General features: G+C 45.1%; 1 protein-coding gene across 2 annotated transcripts in view; it reads left to right on the top strand.

Moving 5' to 3' along the window:
* The window catches only part of LRRC63 (leucine rich repeat containing 63), a 467,503-nt gene that overhangs the window by 390,234 nt on the left and 52,301 nt on the right, over positions 1 to 24,968 (top strand). Inside the window, exons 10-11 of one of the 2 annotated variants that reach the window (XM_086935001.1) lie at positions 14,352 to 14,435; positions 20,321 to 20,560. In XM_086935001.1, coding sequence (XP_086791127.1) covers positions 14,352 to 14,435; positions 20,321 to 20,560 — 324 coding nt within the window. The remainder of the gene's footprint in view (positions 1 to 14,351; positions 14,436 to 20,320; positions 20,561 to 24,968) is intronic. The other variant, XM_086935002.1, reaches the window with a different exon arrangement.

Here is a 24,968-nt window from a genome sequence, read left to right as displayed (position 1 = left end):
CTCATTGACGATGCCACATTAACCTAACAAAGAAACACACATATTCGAATTACGGACAGCACTGAAACCTCTGAATCGTTGGTCGATTATGCAAAACACTGCAATGTCATCCCAAAGGCAGGTTGTGCAGAGTTACTTTTCAGCCCTCTCGAGGCCCCGGGCGCCGAGATTGGCATCAGATGTGTTTACACTGAAGTGTTGCAAAAGACAAGAGCGCCCCGTGCCCTGAGCAGCTCTCACTTCTCGATGAAGCAAATAGAAATGATGCGAGAAGTCTGCAGGAGGACCACAGGAGACGCGATCTGCCCGGTTAATTGGAAACAACTGACGTAATTCCCGAAAGTAGCAAGTCACCTGTCGCATAGAAATCAGCATTCCGTTGCCAACTTTACTTTGCCCCTCAGTTTTCAATGAATATCAGGGGTTATGACTGTTAAAAGTCAGTCGCACAAGTGGTCCATGTTTGTTCGCTTTGTTTCCACCTTCCCAACACATTAATCAAAGAAAAATGATGCCACAACACGCACACGTATATGCAAGTCACTTTCTAAAATACTGGAACACCAGCGTGACGTATTGTTATATTATTTATTCATATATTCTGTTGATTTGATATTTATTTACTTAAGGGGGTTTTAAACCATGAAAACCTTGCACCACTTCAAGGCGTTATATTGGACTCATCCCGGTTCCTCGCCGGCATCTCAAGCAGGTGCATCCTTTAGCCGCAGCGTCAGTGGAAATGAAACAATCCCCGAGCGCCCCTCTTAGGGATGGAATCCGAGGGCCTCTTGACCTTGACAACAAGCACTGTGGGGGAGAGGTCGGCGGCAGTGAAGGTGCCTGCAAGAGGCTCATGTGGCGTCGCAAAAGTGAAAGCATGGGGGAGCGCGAGAACAGACGCTGCTGACGCCGGCGTACACGCTCACAGCTCATGCCAGCAGCAAACGCGCGCTCACAAGGACAAATCTGACACTGAAAAAGCGCGCGTCCGACTCGTGTCCACATATTCAAGTAAGCAAATAGGTATACTAAAGTATACAAGAGGTCTCGAATGCTCGACCTAAAAATGACATGCATTTCGGTCGCAAAACATTCACACATACCAATGCAATTCAGTATTAGAAAGGGACACGTTAAACACGCCCCTTGCTAAAGGACTCAAATTGGGCCTTTTACATTGAAAAATGCCTTTTTTCATTTGCAAATGGCCTGACTCTGTGAATTGGGCCATTTGTAATTAAAACAAAGTATTGTACATCTGGTCCCAATTGGGACTTAGCCCCTAAAACAGAATTAGCACTAAGCTTTTAGTCAAGGTCTTGGTTTATCGGTAAACCTACTTCTGATTATCTGGTTGAAGCTACAGACAGGTGTGGAGACAAGGTAGAATTTCAAAAACCATATTATTAAATCTAAACATGGTGCCGCTTAGATAACAAATTGCTGAATCCTGAATTCTTTGGAGCCCACATCCAGAGGATACTCTGAGCTACTTGCATGCGTCCTGTGCTTCTGATTTAAAAAGGCAGAAAGCCATCCTTCAGGAGATATTCATGGATGACCATATATATTTATATTTTTTTAATTCTATTTTCTTTTTTTTTTTAATTTCTTTTTTATTATTGAAAGTTCATAGCAGCATAGTGTACATTAGAAACAGCAAAATGTAATGTAATAAATAAGTATATATATATATATAAATATATAAATACACATGATACATATAGTGGAGACGAATAATAGCATGAAACATTATTTACAAGTAGAGAAAATTAATAAGGCGAAAGGGAATAAACCATTAAGATCATAGACAAGTCCGGCCATCAACATGAGCTATAGGACCCCACACCTGGACGTCCTCCACGTAGCCACTGGTGCCCATATCCGTAGCCCCATTTCCCTAGATTTAATTCCTTTTAGGGCATACAGTTCTGACTCAATGTTGTGGATCCCTAACAACCTACAAATCCACATTTGAAAGGTTGGGGGCTCGACATCCTTCCATGCAGCAGCAATTAATATCCTGAAGACGGCTGTCGATATAAAAACCAGCGCCTCAAACTCTGTACTCAAACCCAGCTTTGCATCACAACCAAGTATTAAAAGAGTAGGGGATAGGTCTATTCTGACAGCTAGCAACCCCTCTAAAAACTTTTCGATTTCCTTTTTAATAGGGCCCAAATTTTCACAACTACAGAACATATGCAATACATCTGCTGGCCCAATACCGCATCTGGGACAGTTATAGTCCGTCCTCTTTCCCCATTTAAACAATTTAGCTGGTGTGTAATATAAGTTAAAAAGGGTCTTAAAATGTTGTGCTCTTAGACTTGATGATCGCAAAAACCTTTTATCCATTGCTATTGCTCTATCAAGGTCGATGTCTGGATCATCCAATTTAGAGGCCCAACTTTCCTCTGTCTTGATCAAGTCATCGGGGGACTCTCCAGAAATAACCCGTAAAATTCCCTGATTCTACGACCACCACCTTTCATATAATCTAGTAGTGCACATCCTTTGGATATATTCAAGCGCGGACTTTTTGATTTAATTATATTAACCAGCTGCATATACTTGAACTCTTGACCGCCTAGTAATGAAAACCGTGTCCTCAACAATTCGAGGGGCCTACAAACATCTTTTATCATTACTTGGCCTAATGTAGTAATCCCCTGTCTTTCCCAGTGTTTCCATGGGCCATCGTCGCTTAGATGCGGGAATAGATCTGAGTTCCATAGTAAGGTATGCTGGTTATATCTTGGGATATTCTGATTTTTATGTATAGAGGACCATACCCCCCAGATATCTTCAAGTATCTTGTAACCAAATGACTTAAAAAAACGCTTGTCGTGATTCCTCAACAGTATCCCATATACTTCCCTCCCAAGTGCCAGATGATAGATAGAGGGAATGTCTCCCTGACTGTACCTAATGTCCTCTGGGAAGAAGAGTATAGTCATCTCTGTGAGGAGACAAGCCCAGTTGTAAAACCTGAGATTTGGTATTCCCAGCCCACCCTTTTCTTGGGGAAGGGACAGAAATTTATTAGATCTCCTGACCTTGCCATATTGCCATACAAAGTTCATGAAGATAGACTCCATTTCCTTAATCAGTGTGTCTTCTATTCTGAAGGGGATAGACCTAAATTTATATAGAATCTTGGGGAAGATGGACATTTTTATGACATTAGCCCTTCCTATAATTGATAGATGGAGCTTGTCTATTCTTCTTAGGTCCTGTTTGATCTTTACCAATAACGGCTCAAAGTTATCTTTGATAATATCCCTTGGCTGGGCATTGATTGTAATACCTAAGTAAACTACTGAGTCCACATATCTATTGTCCATTTTAGTTATATTGCTGGTACATAATACCTGCGTCTTGGCTGCATTTAAACGGTATCCGGATAATCTGCCAAATTCAGAGGTAATTCTAACTATTTCCCTCAAGGCGCTATCGGGATCCGTAGTTATTATAGCTACGTCGTCCGCGTAGGCGAGAACCTTAGTATGGAATCCATTGGTAACAACTGGCTTGATTTTACTATTCATTAAGAGAGTTATTAAGGGATCTATATACAATGCAAAAAGGATGGGCGAGCACGGGCACCCTTGTCGCGTGCCTCTTGATATGTGGATCTGCCCAGAGTGCTCACCCATAAGATGGATACTAGCCGTTGGATTGGAATACATAGCCCGAATTGCCTGCAAGAATCTAGGACCGAAACCTCTATCTCCCATCACTCTCCACAGAAAGCTCCACCTGACGCGGTCGAAAGCTTTTTCTGCGTCAAGGAGGGTCATCGCGACCCTCCCCCCCCCCAGCAGCGTGTATATCAAATAGTGTAATGGCTCTCCTTATGTGGTCAGTCGTACCCCTACCTGGAACAAAACCATGCTGCCAGGGGGAGACCAGGGTCCCGATGATCCTACCCAGCCGCGTCGCCATGATTTTAGCATATAATTTATTGTCGCTATTTATTAGCGATATTGGTCTGTAGGAGCCGGGGCTTACTTTAGGTTTCCCCTTCTTGTGGAAGACCACAATATTTGTTTCGGTCCAAGATTCCGGAATAACCCCGGTGTTCATAACCCCATTAAATAAATCCAGTAACAGAGGTATTGTTTCTTCCCTTAAGCATTTATAGACCTCCAGGGGTATGGCATCGGGGCCTGCTGCCTTACCAGTTGCTAAATCCTGTAGTGCCTCGGATAGTTCGTCTGTAGTTATGCTTCGTTCCAAAATTTCTCTCTGACTGAGAGTAAGTTTAGTACCCATTTCCGGCCAATTTATACCCAACTTGTCCATATCCGAATCTTCCTTATATAAATCTTGATAGAATCTCCTAAAAACATCAAGAATTTCATCTGACTTATTATAGGTCTGGTCCCCTTCTTTTATTTCAGTGATAATATTCCTTGATGTGGCCTGCCTTATCCGCAAAGCTAGGACCCTACCTGCACTTTCCCCTGTTTCATACATTCCTGCTCTATGGGTTTGATATACTGCTGCAGCTTTTTTTGCCAATTGTCTCTGGATTTCAGCCTTAATACTATTCAGCCGTTCTAAACTTGTGGTGCCCTGGATCCCCTAACATACATCTTTCCTGTGTTGTTCCTCTGCCTCTGCTAGTTTACCCAACAGACGTTCCCTCTCTATCTTGGTTCTTTTCCACATTCGGCCAGTATAGCTAATTGTCTCCCCTCTCAGGCCTGCTTTAAAGCTATCCCAAACAGCAATGCGGGAGGCACTATATCTATTAGCATCAAAGTATGACTGGGACCAATCTTTTAGGTGCGATATGTATTGATCATCTACCACCCTGCCTTACTCGCGCTGCTTCAGCGCTGTGTTTTTAAACCTTGTGTTATTTTATTTGAGCTTGTGTTCGATCTGGGTCTTACCTTTGTTTTTCACTGTGGCTTTGTGTAGTTTTAGCGTTCGCCTCCTGCCCCCTCACTGCATTTAAAAAGCGCACTTAGGTGCCTCCAATCACCACCACTTCGGTGGGTCCGGGCTCATGGGATCTTTTTAGGCGCCATTTTGGGTTGGGACTCTTCATCCTGCGGCGGCCGCCATCTTAGAGCGGACTTCGCGCGCGCAGGGTGATGTGAGAGCCTATTTAAGGCGGTCTTGTGTGGGGCTTGACTCTTGATCATCTACCACCCTGCCTTACTCGCGCTGCTTCAGCGCTGTGTTTTTAAACCTTGTGTTATTTTATTTGAGCTTGTGTTCGATCTGGGTCTTACCTTTGTTTTTCACTGTGGCTTTGTGTAGTTTTAGCGTTCGCCTCCTGCCCCCTCACTGCATTTAAAAAGCGCACTTAGGTGCCTCCAATCACCACCACTTCGGTGGGTCCGGGCTCATGGGATCTTTTTAGGCGCCATTTTGGGTTGGGACTCTTCATCCTGCGGCGGCCGCCATCTTAGAGCGGACTTCGCGCGCGCAGGGTGATGTGAGAGCCTATTTAAGGCGGTCTTGTGTGGGGCTTGACTCTTGATCATCTACCACCCTGCCTTACTCGCGCTGCTTCAGCGCTGTGTTTTTAAACCTTGTGTTATTTTATTTGAGCTTATGTTCGATCTGGGTCTTACCTTTGTTTTTCACTGTGGCTTTGTGTAGTTTTAGCGTTCGCCTCCTGCCCCCTCACTGCATTTAAAAAGCGCACTTAGGTGCCTCCAATCACCACCACTTCGGTGGGTCCGGGCTCATGGGATCTTTTTAGGCGCCATTTTGGGTTGGGACTCTTCATCCTGCGGCGGCCGCCATCTTAGAGCGGACTTCGCGCGCGCAGGGTGATGTGAGAGCCTATTTAAGGCGGTCTTGTGTGGGGCTTGACTCTTGATCATCTACCACCCTGCCTTACTCGCGCTGCTTCAGCGCTGTGTTTTTAAACCTTGTGTTATTTTATTTGAGCTTATGTTCGATCTGGGTCTTACCTTTGTTTTTCACTGTGGCTTTGTGTAGTTTTAGCGTTCGCCTCCTGCCCCCTCACTGCATTTAAAAAGCGCACTTAGGTGCGTCCAATCACCACCACTTCGGTGGGTCCGGGCTCATGGGATCTTTTTAGGCGCCATTTTGGGTTGGGACTCTTCATCCTGCGGCGGCCGCCATCTTAGAGCGGACTCCGCGCGCGCAGGGTGATGTGAGAGCCTATTTAAAGTTGCTCTCATACGCGCAGCGTGACGCGCAGGTTGACGCCCTCGCTGTGCCTGAGTCGTGCCGGAGTCCTGCCCGTCTGCGCCCGTCAGCGTCCCGGCGGCGTCGGGGCGGCGGGGGACCTTGACCGGTACTACTCTGGCTGCAATGATTTGCTATTCTGCTGCATCACTGCGGGACTTGCGGGGCCATTCAAGCTCCTGTCGCTCCGTTTTTCCTGGACGGTTTAGGGGCAAACGCTGCTGCCCGTCCTGCGGCTGGAGGCCTGCCTTGTCTGGTGTTACAGTTTCACGCCAGATAACGACTGATGCGAGGCATCTTTGTATGCTGCTGAACACAAGGTCGGTAGGTCGTCATGCCCTGCACATTCATGACCTTTTGGTCAGGGAAAATCCTCTGTGCCTACTACTGACGGAAACCTGGCTCGGAGAGGCTTCCCACCCGGATGTCTTCTCCGCCATTCCGCCAGAATACAACATCTTCCGGCAGGACAGAGCGAAGGTGAGGGGAGGGGGAGTAGCCGTGGTTGTGAAAAAGTGCGTCTCCTGCTCAGTACTTCCCTTGAACCCCATCGGGAATGCCGAGCCGCTTGCCTTCACGATCAGATTGTCCCCGGGTCAGGCCCTGAAGGGGCTGTTGATCTATAGACCTCCAGGTCCTGTGGGTTCCTTCTTAGAGGATCTACAGACAGTTGTCTCCGAGCTGGCGCTATCCACTCAGCACTGCATCGTGGCCGGCGACTTCAATTTCCATCTGGATGTGGCGGATGACCCCGATGCGGCCAAATTGATGGATGTTACATCTCCGCTTGGTCTTATTCCTTGCGTATCAGGGCCAACACACGAGAAGGGGCACACCCTGGATCAGGTGTTTTCATCTGTTCCGCTTATGGAGGTTGCTACCCTGCAGATGCTCTGGACCGATCACTGGTTGATCAGCTTTCTGGTGCTGGAATGCGCGCGTCCGGATCTCAGAGCGCCTACCTTGCTTAAACCAGCCTCGAGAGCGCTTCATAGAGTAACTCCTGACTTGCTCGAGCAGGCACTGCTGGAACACCCCTGTCCTCTCTCGGGTGACCTGGATAGTGACACGGAGACTCTGCAGCGTTGGCTTACCGATCGGTTGGAAGATCTTGCTCCCAAGGTTGTCCCCCGGTCTACGGTGGCTCGGCATTCTGCCCCGTGGTTTACGGAGGCGCTCCGTGTGGCTCGTAGGCAGTGCAAGGCGGCTGAGAGGGCCTGGCGCCTTGTGTACGATGGGGAGGCTAAACTTGCCTACAAGGCGGTGCTGAAGGCTTACCATCGGGACATTCTCGGTGCCAAGAGGGTTTATCTGGCTAGGAGGATAGAGGCATCTGCGAACTCCTGCAAGGAGATCTTTAATATTGTGAGGGAGTTTACGATCCCCAGCTCCCATCCGCCCCCACCAGCTTCGGCGGATGTTTGGGCCTGCGATCTCGCTGGTTTCTTCACAAATAAGATCAAGGCCATTCAGGCCACCTTCGTGGAGGAACCGGATGAAGGGAGGGGTGCGAGGCTGGACTTTGGCTTGCCGCAGACTGCGGTGGCAGTGCTGTCCGACTTCCCTACTGTTACCAGCGAGGCCTCTCTTACGCTGTTGGCCAACCTCAGATCTGGCTCGCCACTTGACCCCTGCCCTGCCAAATTTTTGGCTAGGATGGCGGCAGTGGTAAACCCTTTGGTCAACCCTATCCTTAATGCCTCCCTGAGGGAGGGACGGGTCCCTAGCTCTTGGAAAAGAGCGATGGTGATCCTCCTCCTAAAAAAAAACGGGCCTTGACACCGAAGTCTTGGCGAACTACAGGCCTATCTCGCTGCTTCCAGCACTAGCGAAGCTTACGGAAAAACATGCCCATGGTGCTCTCTCTTGTTTTTTGGAAGCTAATAATCTGCTCCATCCATCTCAATCGGGCTTCCGACCTAATTTTAGTACGGAAACAGCTCTGATAGAGGTGACTGAGATCATCAGAGAGACTCTGGACGCCGGCGGCAGGGCCATGCTGATCATGTTAGATCTCTCGGCGGCTTTCGACACCGTCCCCCACAAGACGCTTCTAACTAGGCTTTCTGACATCGGCCTGAGGGGGACGGTGCTGAGGTGGTTTACTTCTTTCCTGGAAGGCCGCCGTCAGACGGTCTGGGTCTCCCAGAGCTCCGCCGAGATGCCGCCATTGGGAGTTGGGGTTCCACAGGGTTCTGTGTTGAGCCCCACATTATTTAACATCTTTATGTCCCCTCTGGCGGCATTGGTAGAGGAGTATGGGGCCCAGATCGTCTCATATGCCGACGATACGCAACTCCTCTTCACATGCGGGAAAGATCAAGAGTTTGTGGGAGAGAGAATCCGGGACTGCCTTGCGCTGGTCTTCGACTGGTTCCAGCGGAACGGTCTGAGGGCCAACTCGGGAAAGTCTGAGATTTTATTCTTTGGTTGCGTCGCCGATCCTGAGTGGCAGCATTGGTGGCCGCCCGACATGAGTCCTCCTGCACAGTCCTCAGTGGTGGGCAAAAATTTGGGCGTCAAGCTAGACAATCAGCTGTCGCTCCGAACTCACATCCTTGGCCTGGCCGGCACCTGCTACGGATTACTGAAAATGCTCCGCAAATTCTTGCCTTTGTTATCTGAGGAGCACAGGAGGATTACAGTGCAGGCTCTGGTCGGTTCGAGGCTAGATTATGCCAATGCTCTTTTTCTCGGCCTTCCTGATTATCTGGTCCAACGCCTTCAGGTGGTGCAGAACTCTGCTGCCCGGGCGATCTTTGGTCTAGGGAGACGAGCTCGAGCGTCTGGGTTGCTCCAGTCGCTCCATTGGCTCCCCATTAGGAAGAGGATCCAGTTTAAATCCTTGACCCTGATGCACAAAGCTCTGCATGGCTCAGGAGCGGGATATCTGCCGCGGAGAATGACTTTTTATCGTCCAGCTCGTTCCCTCCGATCGGAAGCTCTGTGTAGAGCGGTGGTTCCACGGGTGAGGAAGGCCCGCGCGGGAGGGCGGTCTTTTAGCTGCAGAGCCCCCCAGCTTTGGAATTTGCTTCCTTTTTCTCTGCGGAGCACTGCTAATTTGCTCCAGTTTAGGAAGGGCCTGAAGACCTGGCTTTTCAACTCCTAGCCTGTTTTTACTGCCCATTGTTTTTTTGTTCTGTTTTGTTGTCTGTTTTTAGCTGTGTTGTGTTATTTCAATACGAGTTGAGGGTGGAAAGCGTCGGGACACTCCTTGTGAGTAGCTGTACGCTATACAAAAAACTCAATAACAAAACTCAATAACATAACATATTATCCACTAAAAGCTTCCTATCGAAAGTCCAGGGTCTAACTTTTTTCCCTTGTTTGTTAATGGCCATTGTTAGGACAAGGGGATTATGGTCCGATATTAACTTAGGTAACTTTGCTATTTCCACATTAGAGAGATGATTAGCTGTTATCATGAAATAATCCAATTTGGTATATTTATTGAAAGGATGTGAAAAATAAGTGAACCCCGGGTCGTCCTTCTTTAAACTTCCCCAGACATCAATCAACCCATGAGATTGTATGACAGAAGATACTGCTTTGAATACACGTGGCTTACGACCTGTATATACGATCCCATTTGTAAAGTCTGCTGAGATATTTAAATCTCCACAGATTACTATTGGTGCCGACCAGTTGGTTAATTCCTGCTCTATATGGTCCATCACGGCTGGGTCGTCAAGGTTGGAACCATATATTGAACATATAGTGATGCCTATGTTCATTTCACAAATTGCCCATCTTCCAGATATATCAGCCTTACATCTTTTGACCCCCCCCAGCCCTACCCTGCCAATGATTGCTACCCCCTTTATCATTGATGTTTGTGAGGAGCAAGATAAAATTTCATACCCCCTTAAATTTAACCAGTGTCTTTTTTTCCAAGGTAGGTGGGTTTCCTGTAGGCATAAAATGTCGGCCCCTATTATTTTAATGTACTCCTCCAACCTGCCCCTCTTTTTCCAATTATTCAAACCACCTATGTTAAGGCTTACAAAATTTAGCTTAGACATAACCCTGCAAAAGACATAGCCATTGGTCTAACCGATCAATTATTCTCCTGGACAAATCATGCGAATAGAACACCTTTGTCATTATTTCGATTGTACCAGTATACACTTTAACTGCATGAACTTTCTTTTCTTTTGCTTTCATCCCCCCCTGTCCCACCCTCCCACCCCACAACACAACACACCCCCCCCGGAACCCAGCCCCAACCCCGACCCCCACCCTGAAGGAGCGCGCAGACTAAGTCTGTGCGTGTGATGGATGCAGCGTAGCAGTGGGCTCTTTATACAAGCAAAGAAATTAATTGGAAACCTCCTTCCCCTGAAATATAAGAAAACGAACAGGAACCAACTGATTAAGCTGTAAAGTCCGTGGAAACAACCAGAAACTCAAACCTTTGGAAATCGTACATTGCCCTCAGCAACCCTTAGCAATCACTAATCTACCTCCCCTAGACTTATCGAATTAAGGGTTGCTCCTTAAGCATTAACCAATACTATACTGAATTTAAATAGTCCTGAGCTTTGATTTCTGAGGAGAAATATATAGTCTTCCCCTGATGAATTACTTTGAGCTGGGCAGGATTGATGAGGTACACCTGTATTTTTTTGTCCTGAAAAGGTTTGATTAACTGTCTTAGTCTCCAACGCCGTTCCACGGTAATGTGGCAGAAGTCTGGCCTTACGAAGAAGAGCCCCCCCTCGAAGGCCCTTTTAGAGTCTGGTCTCGCTTTTTCTGCAATAGATTGACGGAGTAGGAAGTTCCCTATGTATATCAAAATTGCTCTGGGCTTATCATCTGCTCTAGCGTTCTGCCTCAGCTTGAATGGTATTCGATGTGCTCTCTGGATTTCGGTAGTCCAGTTCCACCCAGCAACATCTGGAAAGGCTTTTTCGAAGATTTTAACGATGAAGGCTTTGACATCTTGCCCCTCACATCCTTCCGGAATCCCAAGGACTCTAAGGTTGTTCCTTCTTAGTCTATTTTCTAAGTCCTCCAGTTTCCACTGGACATCTTGTGCCTGTGTACCGAGAGATTCCACTTAACTAGTTGCTGTTGCCACCTCCGCTTCAGTGGCGACTATCCTCTCTTCCAGGTTTAAGACCCTATCTCCTACATTCTCACAGGCTTTCGAGAGCTTTCTGACCACTACTTTCATTTTCCTCATAGCGGCTTGGGCCTTGAGACTGTCTGATCTGGTTTCTTCACGGTGTGCTGTAATACCTTGATGAATTGATTCCATCATTGTCATCATTGAAATCATTGAGAATTGTGTAGTCTCGTGTGTAGCCTGTAAGGCATCCTGATTCTGTACGGAGCAAGTCGCCTGATTTAAATTTCCTTGTAGCGAGGTAGTAGGGGAATGATCCCATGTTAGATCGCTTGACCTTTTTGAGGAAACATTGTTTTCACGGCCGTTGGTGGTTCCCCCTCCGGATCACTTTCTGATTCTAGATTACTGCCATCGATATCAGAGCTATGCAGCTCCTCATCCTCATCGACTGACCAGTCGGCCTCCTCGGTAACAGAGAAAAAACACTCGCTGGGGGTCTTCTCTTTCTCTCTCTCCTTCTCCTTATCCCCTTCAGTCATGCCGCTCTGCGTGTTGTTTACTGGCTTTTGTCCTTGTCTTTGTTCCCCCGGGAGAGAAACCACAGCATTCTCCTCCACTAACTCGCCTGTGGCCGAGAGGGCAGAATCCTCAGATCCCGCTTGGTGAACACTCACGCGGCTGATATCTGCAGCTTGGGAAAGGACTTCAACTTCAACTTCAACTGGCTGCTCCATCACACCAGCTGAGGACATAGCTGTCATATCAGTGGCTGCCATAGGTGTATTAATCACATTGCCTACAGCTTTATCAGCATCCCCTGCCATTGGCATAGATCGTACCGAGGGATTCATTTCCCCTTGAGCCCTGTTGTCAACATCCTCAGCTGCCAGGTCCGGGCGAGGCTCTTGCACAAACTCCTCATTCTCATCAGCAAGTGAAGGTGTTACCCCCGTAGCGGGGGCCATCTCAATGTTTTTAAGTTTAAGTTTTTTGGCTTTTTCTTTTCGATTCATCAGCTCAACTATGCTTACAGTAGCAGTAGCGGCGGCTGTAGCAGCGGCTTGTCTCGTTCTAACGGCTGGGGGCCTCATCCCTTTAGGGGTGCCCACCACTGGTGTCAGTTGTTTTATCGGGGTCCCCACAGTTAATTCCACAGCGTTTTTATCACTGTCTATGACTCCATCTGTGGTAGCAATTGTAGCGCTTGTGGTGCTCGTAGCTACATTAGCATTAGCATTTCTCTTCTTTGAAGACAGCTTACCTCCGGTGTTAATCTTTGGAGCCATCCACGGGGGTAACTGCCGCTCAGCTCCTCTCTGTCGGTAACACTGTCGGCTGTCTCCAAACCTCTTGGTTATCGCGTTACCGCTACTGCTGCCATCACTGCTGCCTCCGACCCTGCTCAGCTCCGCCTGACCGGTAATGGCCCGCCCCCTGACTCCGTGAACTCCGCGGGCTCTGCAGGAGTCTCTGCCGACCAACCCGATCCTCAGGAGCAGTGCAGCGGCGGCCCTCAGAAGCCCGGGTAAGAGCGCCTTTCGATAAGATGCAATCAGAGGCATCTAACTTTCCCGCAATGTTGATTCTAAGCGTTACGGAGCGGTAGGGGCTCTCTCTCTTTTTTCTTCCCTGAGCTCCGTTCGCTCGATGAAGTATCAAAGTATCGATTCATCTTAACATATTTGTGGTGCCGAGAGGAGCCCCCGCTTAGTGAGCATAGCGAGCTTTGAGCACAACGATTACACAGGGGTATTTCCGAAGATAATCATATCTGAGCCCTCACTGCATAGCGCTGCAACTCAGCCGTGGGTCACGGCCGCCATCTTCCCCAAAACGTTCTTTTTAATTCTATTTCCAGTGCATACCTGTAATTAATTGGTGCCATTATTTGAGACCTGGATTGAGGCGCTGGTGATGAAGAGAATTCCGCTGCCACTGACTACATCCTCTGAGTCGTGCTTTGCCTCTGATCCTCATTTTTATATGAATTTGCATGTAGGTAGCATTGTGCAGTCAGCTAAGGTTCTTAGTCATTGATACCAAAATTAGATTTTCAGTCAGTAGTAGCAGCTCATGCCGTATACATGTTAGACTTTGGAATGATTGGTCAACCTAAATTCACCCCGATCATCTATATGCATCTTCCATTCTAAAGTCAGACTCACTATATGTTTCAGGTGCCGTGGCATTTACATTGACTTGTGCATGCTTCTTCGATTGAGGTCAAAACAGGCAGCAGCTCCTCCACTAGAGTGGAGGAGAGTTGTCCCACTGCTTTGTCGCAGTGCGAGAAGCAGAAACATAAAATGGTAAAACTACCATTTTATGTTTCTGCTTCTCACACTGCGAGAAAGCAGAAGTGTTTGGTTTGGGGCAGTCGGCTGGGCAGGGCTGGTCTGGGGCAGGGGAGGAGTGGCTTGCCCACTGCTGACGGGGCTGACTGTTTGGTCGGCCCTCTTGGGCCGACCAAACCATTCATGCTGCCTTTTCTCCATGTTGGCCTACATGGAGAAAATGGCCTCCCCATAGGTACCTGGCTGGTCAGCGTCCCGACCAATCACAGGTAAGTTAACTTTTTTTTTTTTACTAACCCCACCCTCCCGCGTGACCCCTCACTCCATCACACCCGTGAGTCATGCCACCCGCATGTGAAAACAGGTGGGCTCACAGTCACGGCATTTCATTTATTTACTTCTCATTTGACTGATAAGTTAAAGAATTTTGAGAGTGTCCGAGATTAAACCAGAAACTGAAGTCCCACGATTTCTGAAATAAAAAAGTCATACATAATTTCGTAGTATTTATTCTTCTTCCAGTTGCTGACAGATGATCTGGCTATCCAGAAAAGTTAGAAAACGTGGTGTTTAAGTAATTTATTTATGTATCTATATTTCTGTAATGACCATGTGCTCTGCTATGCTTTGTGTCACTTTGTACTTTTTAAGATTTTGCTTAATTATTTAAATATATATATATAATATTCTTAATTGCATTAATTAGCTATGCAGCACCTTTAGTGCCTGATTCAGGCAATATGAAAATAAATAAATGATATACTTTTCATTACTTATATACATGATATGTTGTTTATTTCTAGACTTTTTCTGCTTACCAATCTTGAAGTCCTGGATGTCTCGTACAATACCATTGCTTCTATCCCTAATGACATTTCCAATCTGAGGTATAATCTTTCTTAAATTTCACAATTTAATGTTCTGTAGAATACACACTGCTTGCATTTGTAAAATGTTCCCATAAATATACAAACTGAATGTATCAATGCAGTTAATTCTACTTTAGTAAGATGGCCCCCAAAGTGAATCTCTTGCATGTTTTTGTGAATTGATCAACACTATTGGCTCTTCCTCTACATCACATATTCCAGCTAGACATGTTTGACCATATTGTATAACATAATAGCCTAATGCTGAGGGATAAAGATTGTAAAAGGCCCTCTTCTCAAGTTATAGGTCCAAACTCCAGGTGAAGGCCTATAACTAGGAAGTGGGCCTTTAACAACCAGTAGAACCCAAGGCAAAAGGGGCTATAATGGTTTTAGAATATTCGACCCAATGATTCTAAAATAAGCAGTGTGAAACAGAAAGACGGTTATTGGAATGATGGAGCAGAATAAATGTATTGCCATTATTAACCCCAAGCCACTTCATTGTCTTCTGGGAAGCGCTAAACTTTTAAATATTCTAATATAACCTTACAGCCCGCAGTCAAGTCAAGTCAAGTCAATAGATTTATATAGCACGCTACATACCCAGAGGGTCTCAAGGCGCTTGAAGAAGGGTGGGGAATTACTTGTCGAATATCCACGTTTTAAGTTGCTTTCTGAATGCTAGGTGGTTCTGAGTAAGGCGAAGGTGAGTGGGAAGTGAGTTTAGCTGCCAGGTAGGAGAAGGATCTACCTCCCATGGTGGTTTTGTTGATGCGAGGTACAATGGCGAGGGCTTGGTTGGAGGATCGTAGCTGGCGGGAGGGGGTGTAGAAGGACAGTCGTGTGTTGAGGCATTCGGGTCTGATTTCGTAGAGTGCTTTGTGTGCGTGGGTTAGGAGGCGGAAAGTAATCCTCTTATTGACGGGGAGCCAGTGGAGGTTTTTCAGGTGACCAGAGATGTGTTCTTTACGCGGGATGTCTAATATGAGCCTGGCTGAAGCGCTCTGGATGCGTTGGAGTTTTTTCTGGAGTTTTGCGGTAGTACCGGCGTAGAGGGTGTTTCCGTAGTCCAGGCGGCTCGTGACCAGTGCGTGGGTGACCGTTTTTCTAGTTTCGGTGGGGATCCAGCGAAATGTTTTTTTGAGCGTGCGAAGGATGTTGAAGCAAGATGAAGAAACGACGTTGACTTGTCTGTTCATCGAGAGTGAGGAATCCAGGATGACGCCCAGGTTACGTGCGTGGTCCGTCGGGATGGGTGCTTTTCCAAGGGCCTCTGGCCACCAAGAGTCATCCCAGGCGGAGGGGGAGGTGCCTAGGATGAGGACTTCTGTTTTATCTGAGTTCAGTTTCAGACGGCTGTGCTTCATCCATTCGGCTACTTCTTTCATTCCTTCATGTAGGTTGGTTTTGGCAGTGTTAGGGTCTCTGGTGAGTGATAGGATCAGTTGAGTGTCATCGGCGTAGGAGATGATGTTGAGGTTGTGTTGGCGTGCGATGACCGCGAGGGGGCTCATGTATACGTTGAAGAGGGTGGGGCTGAGTGAAGATCCTTGTGGTACGCCGCAGATGACTTCAGTGGCCTCTGACTTGAATGGTGGAAGGCGGACTCTCTGGGTTCTTCCGGTGAGGAACGAGGTGATCCATTCCAGTGCTTTTCCTTGGATTCCGACGTTTCTGAGGTGCTGTAAAAGGGTGCTATAACAGACTGTGTCGAAGGCTGCGGAGAGGTCGAGGAGGATGAGGGCGACTGTGTCTCCATTGTCCAGTAGAGTTCGAATGTCGTCTGTTGCTGCGATGAGGGCGGTTTCAGTGCTGTGCTTGGCTCGGAAGCCGGACTGTGAGGAGTCGAGGGATTTGTTGGTTTCGAGGATGGCGGCAAGCTGGTTGTTGACCGCTTTCTCGATGACTTTGGCCGGGAATGGAAGGAGTGAGATAGGGCGGTAGTTTTTGAGTTCGGTGGGGTCAGCTGTGGGTTTCTTTAGGAGGGCGCTGAGTTCGGCATGTTTCCAGCTTTTCGGGAAGGTTGCGGAGTTGAGGGAGCAGTTGATGACGTCTCGGAGGTGCGGTGCTATAATGGAGTCTGCTTTGTTAAAGATGTGGTGAGGGCATGGGTCTGTGGGGGATCCTGAGTGGATAGAGTTCATCAGACGGATGGTGTCCTCAGTGGAGATTGGGTTCCAGTCATTGAGGATGTTCAAGGGGGGTGGGGGTCCTGCAGAGGGTTGGGTGGGTTGGTCTTCGGGTCGGTTGTCGAAGCTGTTGTGGATGTCTGCAATTTTGTTGTGGAAGAATGAGGCTAGGGAGTCGCAGAGGGCTTGAGAGGGGGTGATGTCGTTGGAGTTGGCTGAGGGGTTGGTAAATTCCTTGACGATGTTGAATAATTCCTTGCTGTTGTGGGCGTTGCTATCTAGACGGTCCTTGAAAGCGGCTTTCTTGGCGTTCCGGATCAGTTGGTGGTGAATGCGGGTGGCGTTTTTGAAGGCGTCCTTGGTGCTGGTGTTTGGGTCTTTTTTCCAGTTCTTCTCAAGGGAGCAACAGAGTTTCTTGGATTTCTTAAGATCATCGTTGAACCAGGAGGCCTTCTTGCTGCCTAGTTTGATTTGCCGTTTTTTCAGTGGTGCTAGGATGTCGGCGCTGTTGGATAACCATTGGGTGAGGTTGGTGGCTGCTTGGTCGGGGTTTGAGGAGTGGGCGGGGGGGTTTTGAAGAAGCGATGAGGAGATCTGGTCGATGGTGATTTTGTTCCAGTTTCTTCGCAGAGTGGGTTGGGGGTGGTTGTTGGATGTGGACTTGTTGTAGGTGAAGTGAACGCAGCTGTGGTCAGTCCAAAGGAGAGCTGTGGTGTGGCTGAAGGAGACATATTTGCTGGAGGTGAAGATAGGGTCGAGTGTGTGACCTGCGATGTGAGGCACACTTCATTGTTATTAGCCCTAGATGAAGTTAATAGCATGCTTCTCATCACCTCATGCAGCCTCCATTAGTGTTGTGCACCCTGAACTGTTTTCTGTAGGTAGGTTAGATTAAATGAATACAAGCATATACACACATTTTGAAGGTCCTAAATATAAGCTCTTTAATTCTCTACTTTGTCCACCTTTAATATCAGAAATAGGCCTGGAGTACCTGAGCAGACTTAATGAAGTGCACATTTCACTGAAAATGCAATACATTTCAACTCGTTTTCACTGTGTGTGACTGCACTATTGGCCAAGGGCCTCATTCAGAAAAAAAGGAAGTCTAGTTGCAAATACTTACACCTACATCTATATTTGCCCCAATTTACTCATTTTTCAGAAGTGACTTAATCCTACAGGGTTATCCTCAAAATAAATGAGTTTCATAGAACTCCAAGTGTATGCTTTCTATTCTACACTAGGAGTGCTGAATACTAACAAACAATCCACTGGTTTGGGACGGTAATAATGTGCATTTTGCACATTTTGTAACCTCTTTCTCCAAAGGGATCACATTTTGTCCTGTGGAGAAAAGCCTTCTCATAGAATCACATGAAAAGATTGTTTTTTTAAATTCTCTTTTGCACCCTGGTAACACAGGTACTTTTTTATGCCGTGTTTTAATAAATACTGAGAAAGGTACAACTTTATTGGTGTGCACCGTGATTTGCATGCATGTTATACCTGTCAGCCTTCATGTGGTTGTTGCCGAAGCTTTTTGCCTTACTCCCCCATTTTTGATGATCTTGTTTTTGTTGGCCTTAGGACTGCGCTTTACTACTGTTACCTAGTGCTAAAGAGCATGTGCTCAGTCCCTAAAACATGGTAACATAGGCTTACACCCTATTGGATCATTTAATTTACTTATACGTCTCTAATAGAATTCTTCTTCATGTACCCAGGGCCTGTAAATTGAATACTACTAATGGGCCTTTACCACTCATGTGTCACACACTTAAGCAGCCTCTTAGACATGTCTTGGGGTTTCCATTACAGCCTGTAAATTTTCTAATCTGCCATTTGGACCTGGCAAGATACACCTCTTGCCAGGCTTAAACCTTCATGTTTAATACATATATGTCACCTCTAAGAAAGCCCCTAAAGAGCCCATAGGGCAGGGTGCTGTGTATTTATAAAGTTGAGCATGTACTTTTAACTTGTATATGTCCTGTTAGTGAAAAACTCTTAAATTAATTTTTTACTACTGCAAGGCCTACCTCTCGCATAGCATAACTTTGGGTTACCGTATTACATTTAAGATAACTTTCAATTAGGGGCAGGTAGGAATATCGAGTTTGATGTCTAAAGAGTTGTAATTTAAAACCCTCTTTAATGGTAAGGCCGGATTTTAAGCCACAATTCTAAAAATTCCACTTTTAGAAAGTTGACATTTTCTTGTCCCAACCATTTGGTACCTGCAGCATGTATCCCGGGTCACATAAATAGGTGTAGCTGGCTGGTGGTCTTTATATATTGCTTCCAGGCAGTGAGTCAAAGGGGGGCAAGGTGTTAGCAGGATGGGCTATCTCTGACTTGATGAGGGGGAGGAGCTGTCACCTACCACACTTACACATGACAAAGACTTTGCCCAGCCCTCTCACAAAGTGTTTACTCTTGTCTTTTGTGCCCCCAGACAACCTGGGGCCAGAGCAGGGAATCAGGAAATTTCAAAACATCTCTGGGGGGTGGAAAAATCAAAAACTTTCTCCTACTTCAAAGCTGGCACCAAGTGTAAATATTGGACCCTCAGGTCCAACTCTTCAGTGCACCCTGGCTATGGAAGACTCAGAAGGACTGCTGTGTTGCTCTGCTGCAAGTAGGGCTGTTCCTACTGTGCTTCATAAACACTTTACTCATTGCCTTTAAATTAGGCTTGATTGCTTGTGTGCCAAACTTCCTGAGGGTTAAGTAAGGTAATTTGGGGTGGCTTGTGACTTCACCCTGGCAAGAATTGTGGTTGCTGCTTGAGTAGGCTTTCACCCCCACCCCCAACTAGTAACCCTATTTCCTACAATGCCCATCCTAAACATGCATATATGCCTCTTTTCTCATTACTTACTCGTGTGGCAAGGCTGCCTAAAAAGATATCCTTTCCACATGGTTAAATAGATTTCCGCATAGCAATTCTGATTCTATGAGTCATCATTTCTGTTGTAGTTGTGGGATTCCATTTCCTTTACACTAGTGCATTACACACGTGGCATACAATCATTGCCAATTGGACACCATGTCAATATTATTGCTAATTTTTTATAAACATTAAAAGAAAACTCTCGATGAGCACAAAATTTGGTTCTGGGAGAATTGACTAAGGCCCTCTTTAAGTTGACTGATTTTTGTAAAAACTCCCGGATATCTTCAGTAAATTAAGCTTGAAAATTGCTAGTATTCAAAATTACACATGTAGATCAATTTGACTTTATATCAACGTATTCCTATCAACTTCCTAAATATTCTGTGCCTGAAACCTCAAGACACATTTTACCACTTATGGGGAACTGTTTCTGTAGTTGATTCAGGTGATACACCTCTAAGCTAAGTGTTGGTATATGCCCCATTGAATCCTTGAGGGATACAGCTACAGGTTTCCTTCGCTTTCGTCCAACCTCTCCTTGCCTCACGTATTACATCATTGTCTGATGTTATCATTTGACTGGCTTTGACAAAATAGAATAAAATAGACGTTAACAGTTGTAGATTATATCCTCTGTACAGAGGTTGGGAGTGGGGAACAAAGGTACTACTTGATGACACTCCCATGCTGCTTTCTTTAGAGGTTCAGAATTGCAGCTTCACAGGGTATTTTTCCTAGCAAATGTAACTGTCCTTTCGAATTAACTTCATATATACAGATAGTATAGAAAAACCTTTATGAAGTACAATAGTTGTACAATGGGAAATATATAAGAAGCAGCTAGAAATGTATATTTATTTTCTAATTTACAGCTTACTGACATTTCTAAATGTAGAAGGTAATCAACTGCCTGCTCTTCCGTGTGGGGCTTTGAAGCTTCATTTGAAGCAGCTCAGAGTAAGCAATAATATGATGCATCCCTTGTTGTGGAATGAGAATAGCTGGATAAAACCTCAGAGACTGGTGGACTTGGCTGCCCTGTCTTTCTCCAGGAACAACTTATGGCAGTATTACAGCATAATCCCCAAGGATGCAGAAAACATTCTAAGCAAGTAAGTAATTGAAATGTATGTGTATGATACTTCTAATTTGTACTCTGTATGCCAGCTGCCTTGTGAAATTCAGCATAAAATTCTATCATTCTATCATGTGCGTTCAACGCCCTTTAGCATTAATTAAATAGTACACTGCAAAATTACGAGTGAAAAGGGTGAATAACATCTTAATGTTGTTGGTCATATGGACTATAACATTAGCGCACTAAACCCGTATAATTTCATATGGCTTTGGTTTTCAGATCATGTGATTGTGGAGAGCCATTGAGCATCAGTAATTTCTTTTAAATATGGACTTAATACATTGGTGTTGCATGGAGGACCCGAATTATCTGTGATTTTGCATTCAAGACTCAATGAAGGAATCAAATATGCGGCACAACTAAAACTAGCCATTTGTACAATTAACTGATTTCTGTGTTTGCCCCTAGGTCTATTTGATAATATATCTATTTACCCCAGTGCCTTCTCATTGCTTTGTTCTTATTGATTTCACCACTGCTCCTCCTAGGTGGACTATTCCATGCAAATAATGTGGATGGTTATATAATGTCCATTTCTAATGATGGTTAAGGTAAAGAGAAGCTACAAGGGATTTTATTTGTTGACTGAGTATACTTAATTTAACAAAAGTTGAATATAGGGTCCATCAATTATTTAGACCCATAAGCATCCATAGGATAGCTGAAACATTCAAAAGTTGTACAAAACATGCATTCAATGAGTCATCATGCGAGGAGGAATGAATGATAAGAAGCATACAGCAAGCTAATTATATCTGAAAAAATGATTGTATTTGACAGAAATCAAAAGATCTGAATCACGGGGTTATACAAGATTCAATCATATAGTAAAAAGTCACGAATAGCTGTACATAAATATTAACAAATCAATTCACAACATGTCATCAGCTCCATTAATAATAAAGGAAGAACCAATTCATAAATGTAAAAAAGGTTTCTTTCAATGCAAAAATGTTGTGGAGATGATGTATTGGTCGACGTTTCGGTCTTCCTTGGTCACATCTATGAGACCATCATCAGGACTAGAGTTTTTCATAAAGAAAGCCCCTTTAAAAGACTGAGCGCTGACGCGACTTGTCTTCAGTTTCGGGTTTATGTTCATCCACTGGATCCGCAGTGGCGTTATTAATCGATCAGCGTTGCTGTTTCACCAGAATTTCTGATTGGCAGGCTAAACTCGTGGTATAAATCGCACAGAGCACAGCCTCACAAACGCAATCCTTCAGTGTCTCGAGTTGGCGAGCATTCCTAATGATGGCACTCCACCGCTCCTGGGTGTGCTCCTCAGGCACATAGTCGAGCTGGTGGCATTACGGCTGCTTCTTCGCTGCTCCTGGGTGGAATTCTCAGGGCATATGCTGTGACTGGCTGCATAGTGCCCATTCCTATATATTGCTCCTTGCCGATCATGGGTAGATTCCTCAGAGCCCATTTGTCTGGGCTGTTCCTTTGTCCCACCTTGGTAGACAACTCTGAACATATTCTATAGCTGGTGGCATAGGGACTGCTTCTCTGATGCTCCTGGGAGGATTCTTCAGAGCATATGCTGGATTATGGTCTGGGAGTCCTCTCAGGAGCGTCAGAGAGCAAACCAGTCAGAATAGGCAATAAAACTAGCCAGATTATATGCTCTTAGGATTTCACCTCCATGTGGCTGAAGAGAAACCCATAGGAATGGGCATTATACAGTATCCTAACTAAATGTTCATTGAAAGGCAACCGTGTAGCAGCAAAGATAGGGCCTGGGAGGATTCCCAGACAATAAACCAGAGATGGGTGTGCACTGCCAGTTTTAGCGAGTTGTTTCTCTATCGTTAATGGGTGGGTTCCTCAGACTGCAAACCATGGCTGTTTCTATAATACCCATTTTTATGGATTGCCCCCGCCACACTTGGGTGGACTTTCCTTCAGCATATACTGTAGTTAGTTGTATAATGTCCGACTCTATGTGTTGATTCCTGCCACTCATGGTTGGCCTCCTCAGGCTTATGACTTCTGGCATAGGAACTGCTCTCTGCCACTCTTGGGTGGGCTCCTTAGAGAACATACTGTAGATCAATGGTTCCCAAACGTTTTAGAACTACAACCCACTTTTTACAACAACTAACATACGTGACCCACGTACCTTCAATGCACATGATGCAGGGCGATTCGTGAATGATACCAAAGCATTTTGTGGTAGCTCACTGTCATTTACAAATAGCATATTTTCCATTGAAATGGCCATGAAATCTGCACAGACATATAGTTTTACTGATAAAACTATATATCACTCAAATTATGATACGAGGAAAATGGGTTTCTGTTAATATATTTCATTTATACATCACCAAGTAAGAGTCTTGATTTGTTTTGATCCTATTAAAATCTCTATTTCCAGAACACTTCAGACTCACAAAAAGTGCTTCATTTTTGCTTTTGTAACTGCATACAGTTCATTTACAGGTATTTACAATATGTTTTGTATTGCAAAGAACAACATTCTGCACTGTCACATAAATCGCTTTAAAAACGTCCCTCACTTTGCAGTCTGAGAAAGCAAAGTAAACACCAATCCCCATGTTAAAAGAATAAACATGAATCACCACAAATGTGAATGCAGAATTTAAAAGCATTTTTGTTTATTGTATATGACTTTCGTGACCCACCAAAAATTAGCTTAAGACCTACCAGTGAGTCATGACCCACAGCTTGGGAAACACTGCTGTAGATAGCTGTATAATGTCCATTCCTATCGACTGCTCTTCTCCCGCTTTTAGGTTGACTCCACGGAGTATATACTATAGTTAATGGAAGATTATACCTCTCAATCCCAAGGATAGCTCCCTTAACGTCTAGGCAGGTATCCTTTGTTCCATAGAACAATAGGATTTAAACTTTATAATACTTTATAATACTGGCCACTCCTAAGTTGACTGATATCCAGATGCAAGACCATGCCCATGTCCATTCTTAGATTTTTCACCTACACTCTTGCTTAGATTCAGCTACATATTCGCTGCTCCAGCTCCACTATATGATTGATTTCTGCCATACATGCTCAACACCAAAGCGCTTTCTATATAGATCACTCTGCATTCACTCACTTTTGTCATTCATCCATCCATGCGCAACTGCCCCTATCTTTTACTTCTTATGGAATTCATGTACACCAATGAGTTGTGATAAAAGCATAAGTGTACAACTCCGGACCCCATGCATAATAGCAAAACACTTCCCATAAACACTAGATGACGGACACACACTCTTCCATCTAAAGGTTTTACACCAAGTAGCGTGCTGCCTGTTCGCAAGTGCCCCCTGGTACAAGCACAATATAAATGTAAGTAAAGTACAATAACATATCATTTGATTTTCTACTTCCATGTCCCTACATGACCATATTTTTATTTCTCTAATGTACCAAATTTGCCTTCTCGAAGGTGTATATGGTTTTCGGTCTGCCTACTAATTTTTCCAAGAGTACAATTTCATTTTACAGAGGTGTAATTCTGTCCTACTTCCTTCCACACCAGCTTACAAATGTGTTTGTCATCCGAGCCTTTGTGCCCTTTCTATTAATTTTTTTGTCAAAAAGATTTTACCACAGGTGTTAGTAAACCAGAGTAATTTAGTATGACTAATTCATGATTGCTTATACCATTGATACATATGATGCAGACCATATCAACTCAAACGAGCAACTCACCCAGAGAGCTAGCGATTTTGATTTCCATTAGAGGAAATAATTTCATGCTACTGTGAATGAAGGGCCAGACACCCCCACTTGCAGAGGGTTTCAAGTTGAGTAATATTGTGCCACAGTATACAAAATGTTGTTATATTGTCTTTTTTCCTAATCATATAAGCTAGCATCGTCAAGACAGATAAGAGGGATATTTTTCTAAGAGTCCAAAATGGATCTCAGTCAGTCGATGGGTTCGAGATATCCGCAGATAATAAGGGCCATGGGTTTTCGCCAGTGCGTCTACTGCACTGATTCACAAATGACTAATTTACCTTTATGCTAAAGGGTTTAATATATTGGAGAGCACAAAAGGCTTTAAAAACTTTTCAGATGGCCAATACCAATATCTAATCACAGGCTGCTCAGGATTTATATCCCAGCTTGACCTAGTTCATTGCTATTAATTGCTACTGTTTCAGGACTTCTTAGAAAAAAAAACAAAGTGGAATGTAAATGCCCCAAAGAAAAAAGTAATAATGGACAAGATTTCATAAAGCACTCCAAAATATCACTTCCAACTCTTTTGACCCAATTGATGTCGTTTTTTTATCTGGGAGTAGATGTGACTTACTCATTTCTTAGGTATGACTAGCTCAAGGCCTTTGCGAGTCACCCATCTGCTTTCAAGGGTAATAAATGACTGTAATTCACAACG

The sequence above is a fragment of the Lissotriton vulgaris genome, chromosome 8, assembly GCF_964263255.1.
Source record: "Lissotriton vulgaris chromosome 8, aLisVul1.2, whole genome shotgun sequence".
NCBI classification, from domain to species: Eukaryota; Metazoa; Chordata; class Amphibia; order Caudata; family Salamandridae; genus Lissotriton; species Lissotriton vulgaris.
The sequence above is the reverse complement of the archived record's forward strand: the minus strand, read 5'-3'. Positions and strand labels throughout refer to the sequence as shown.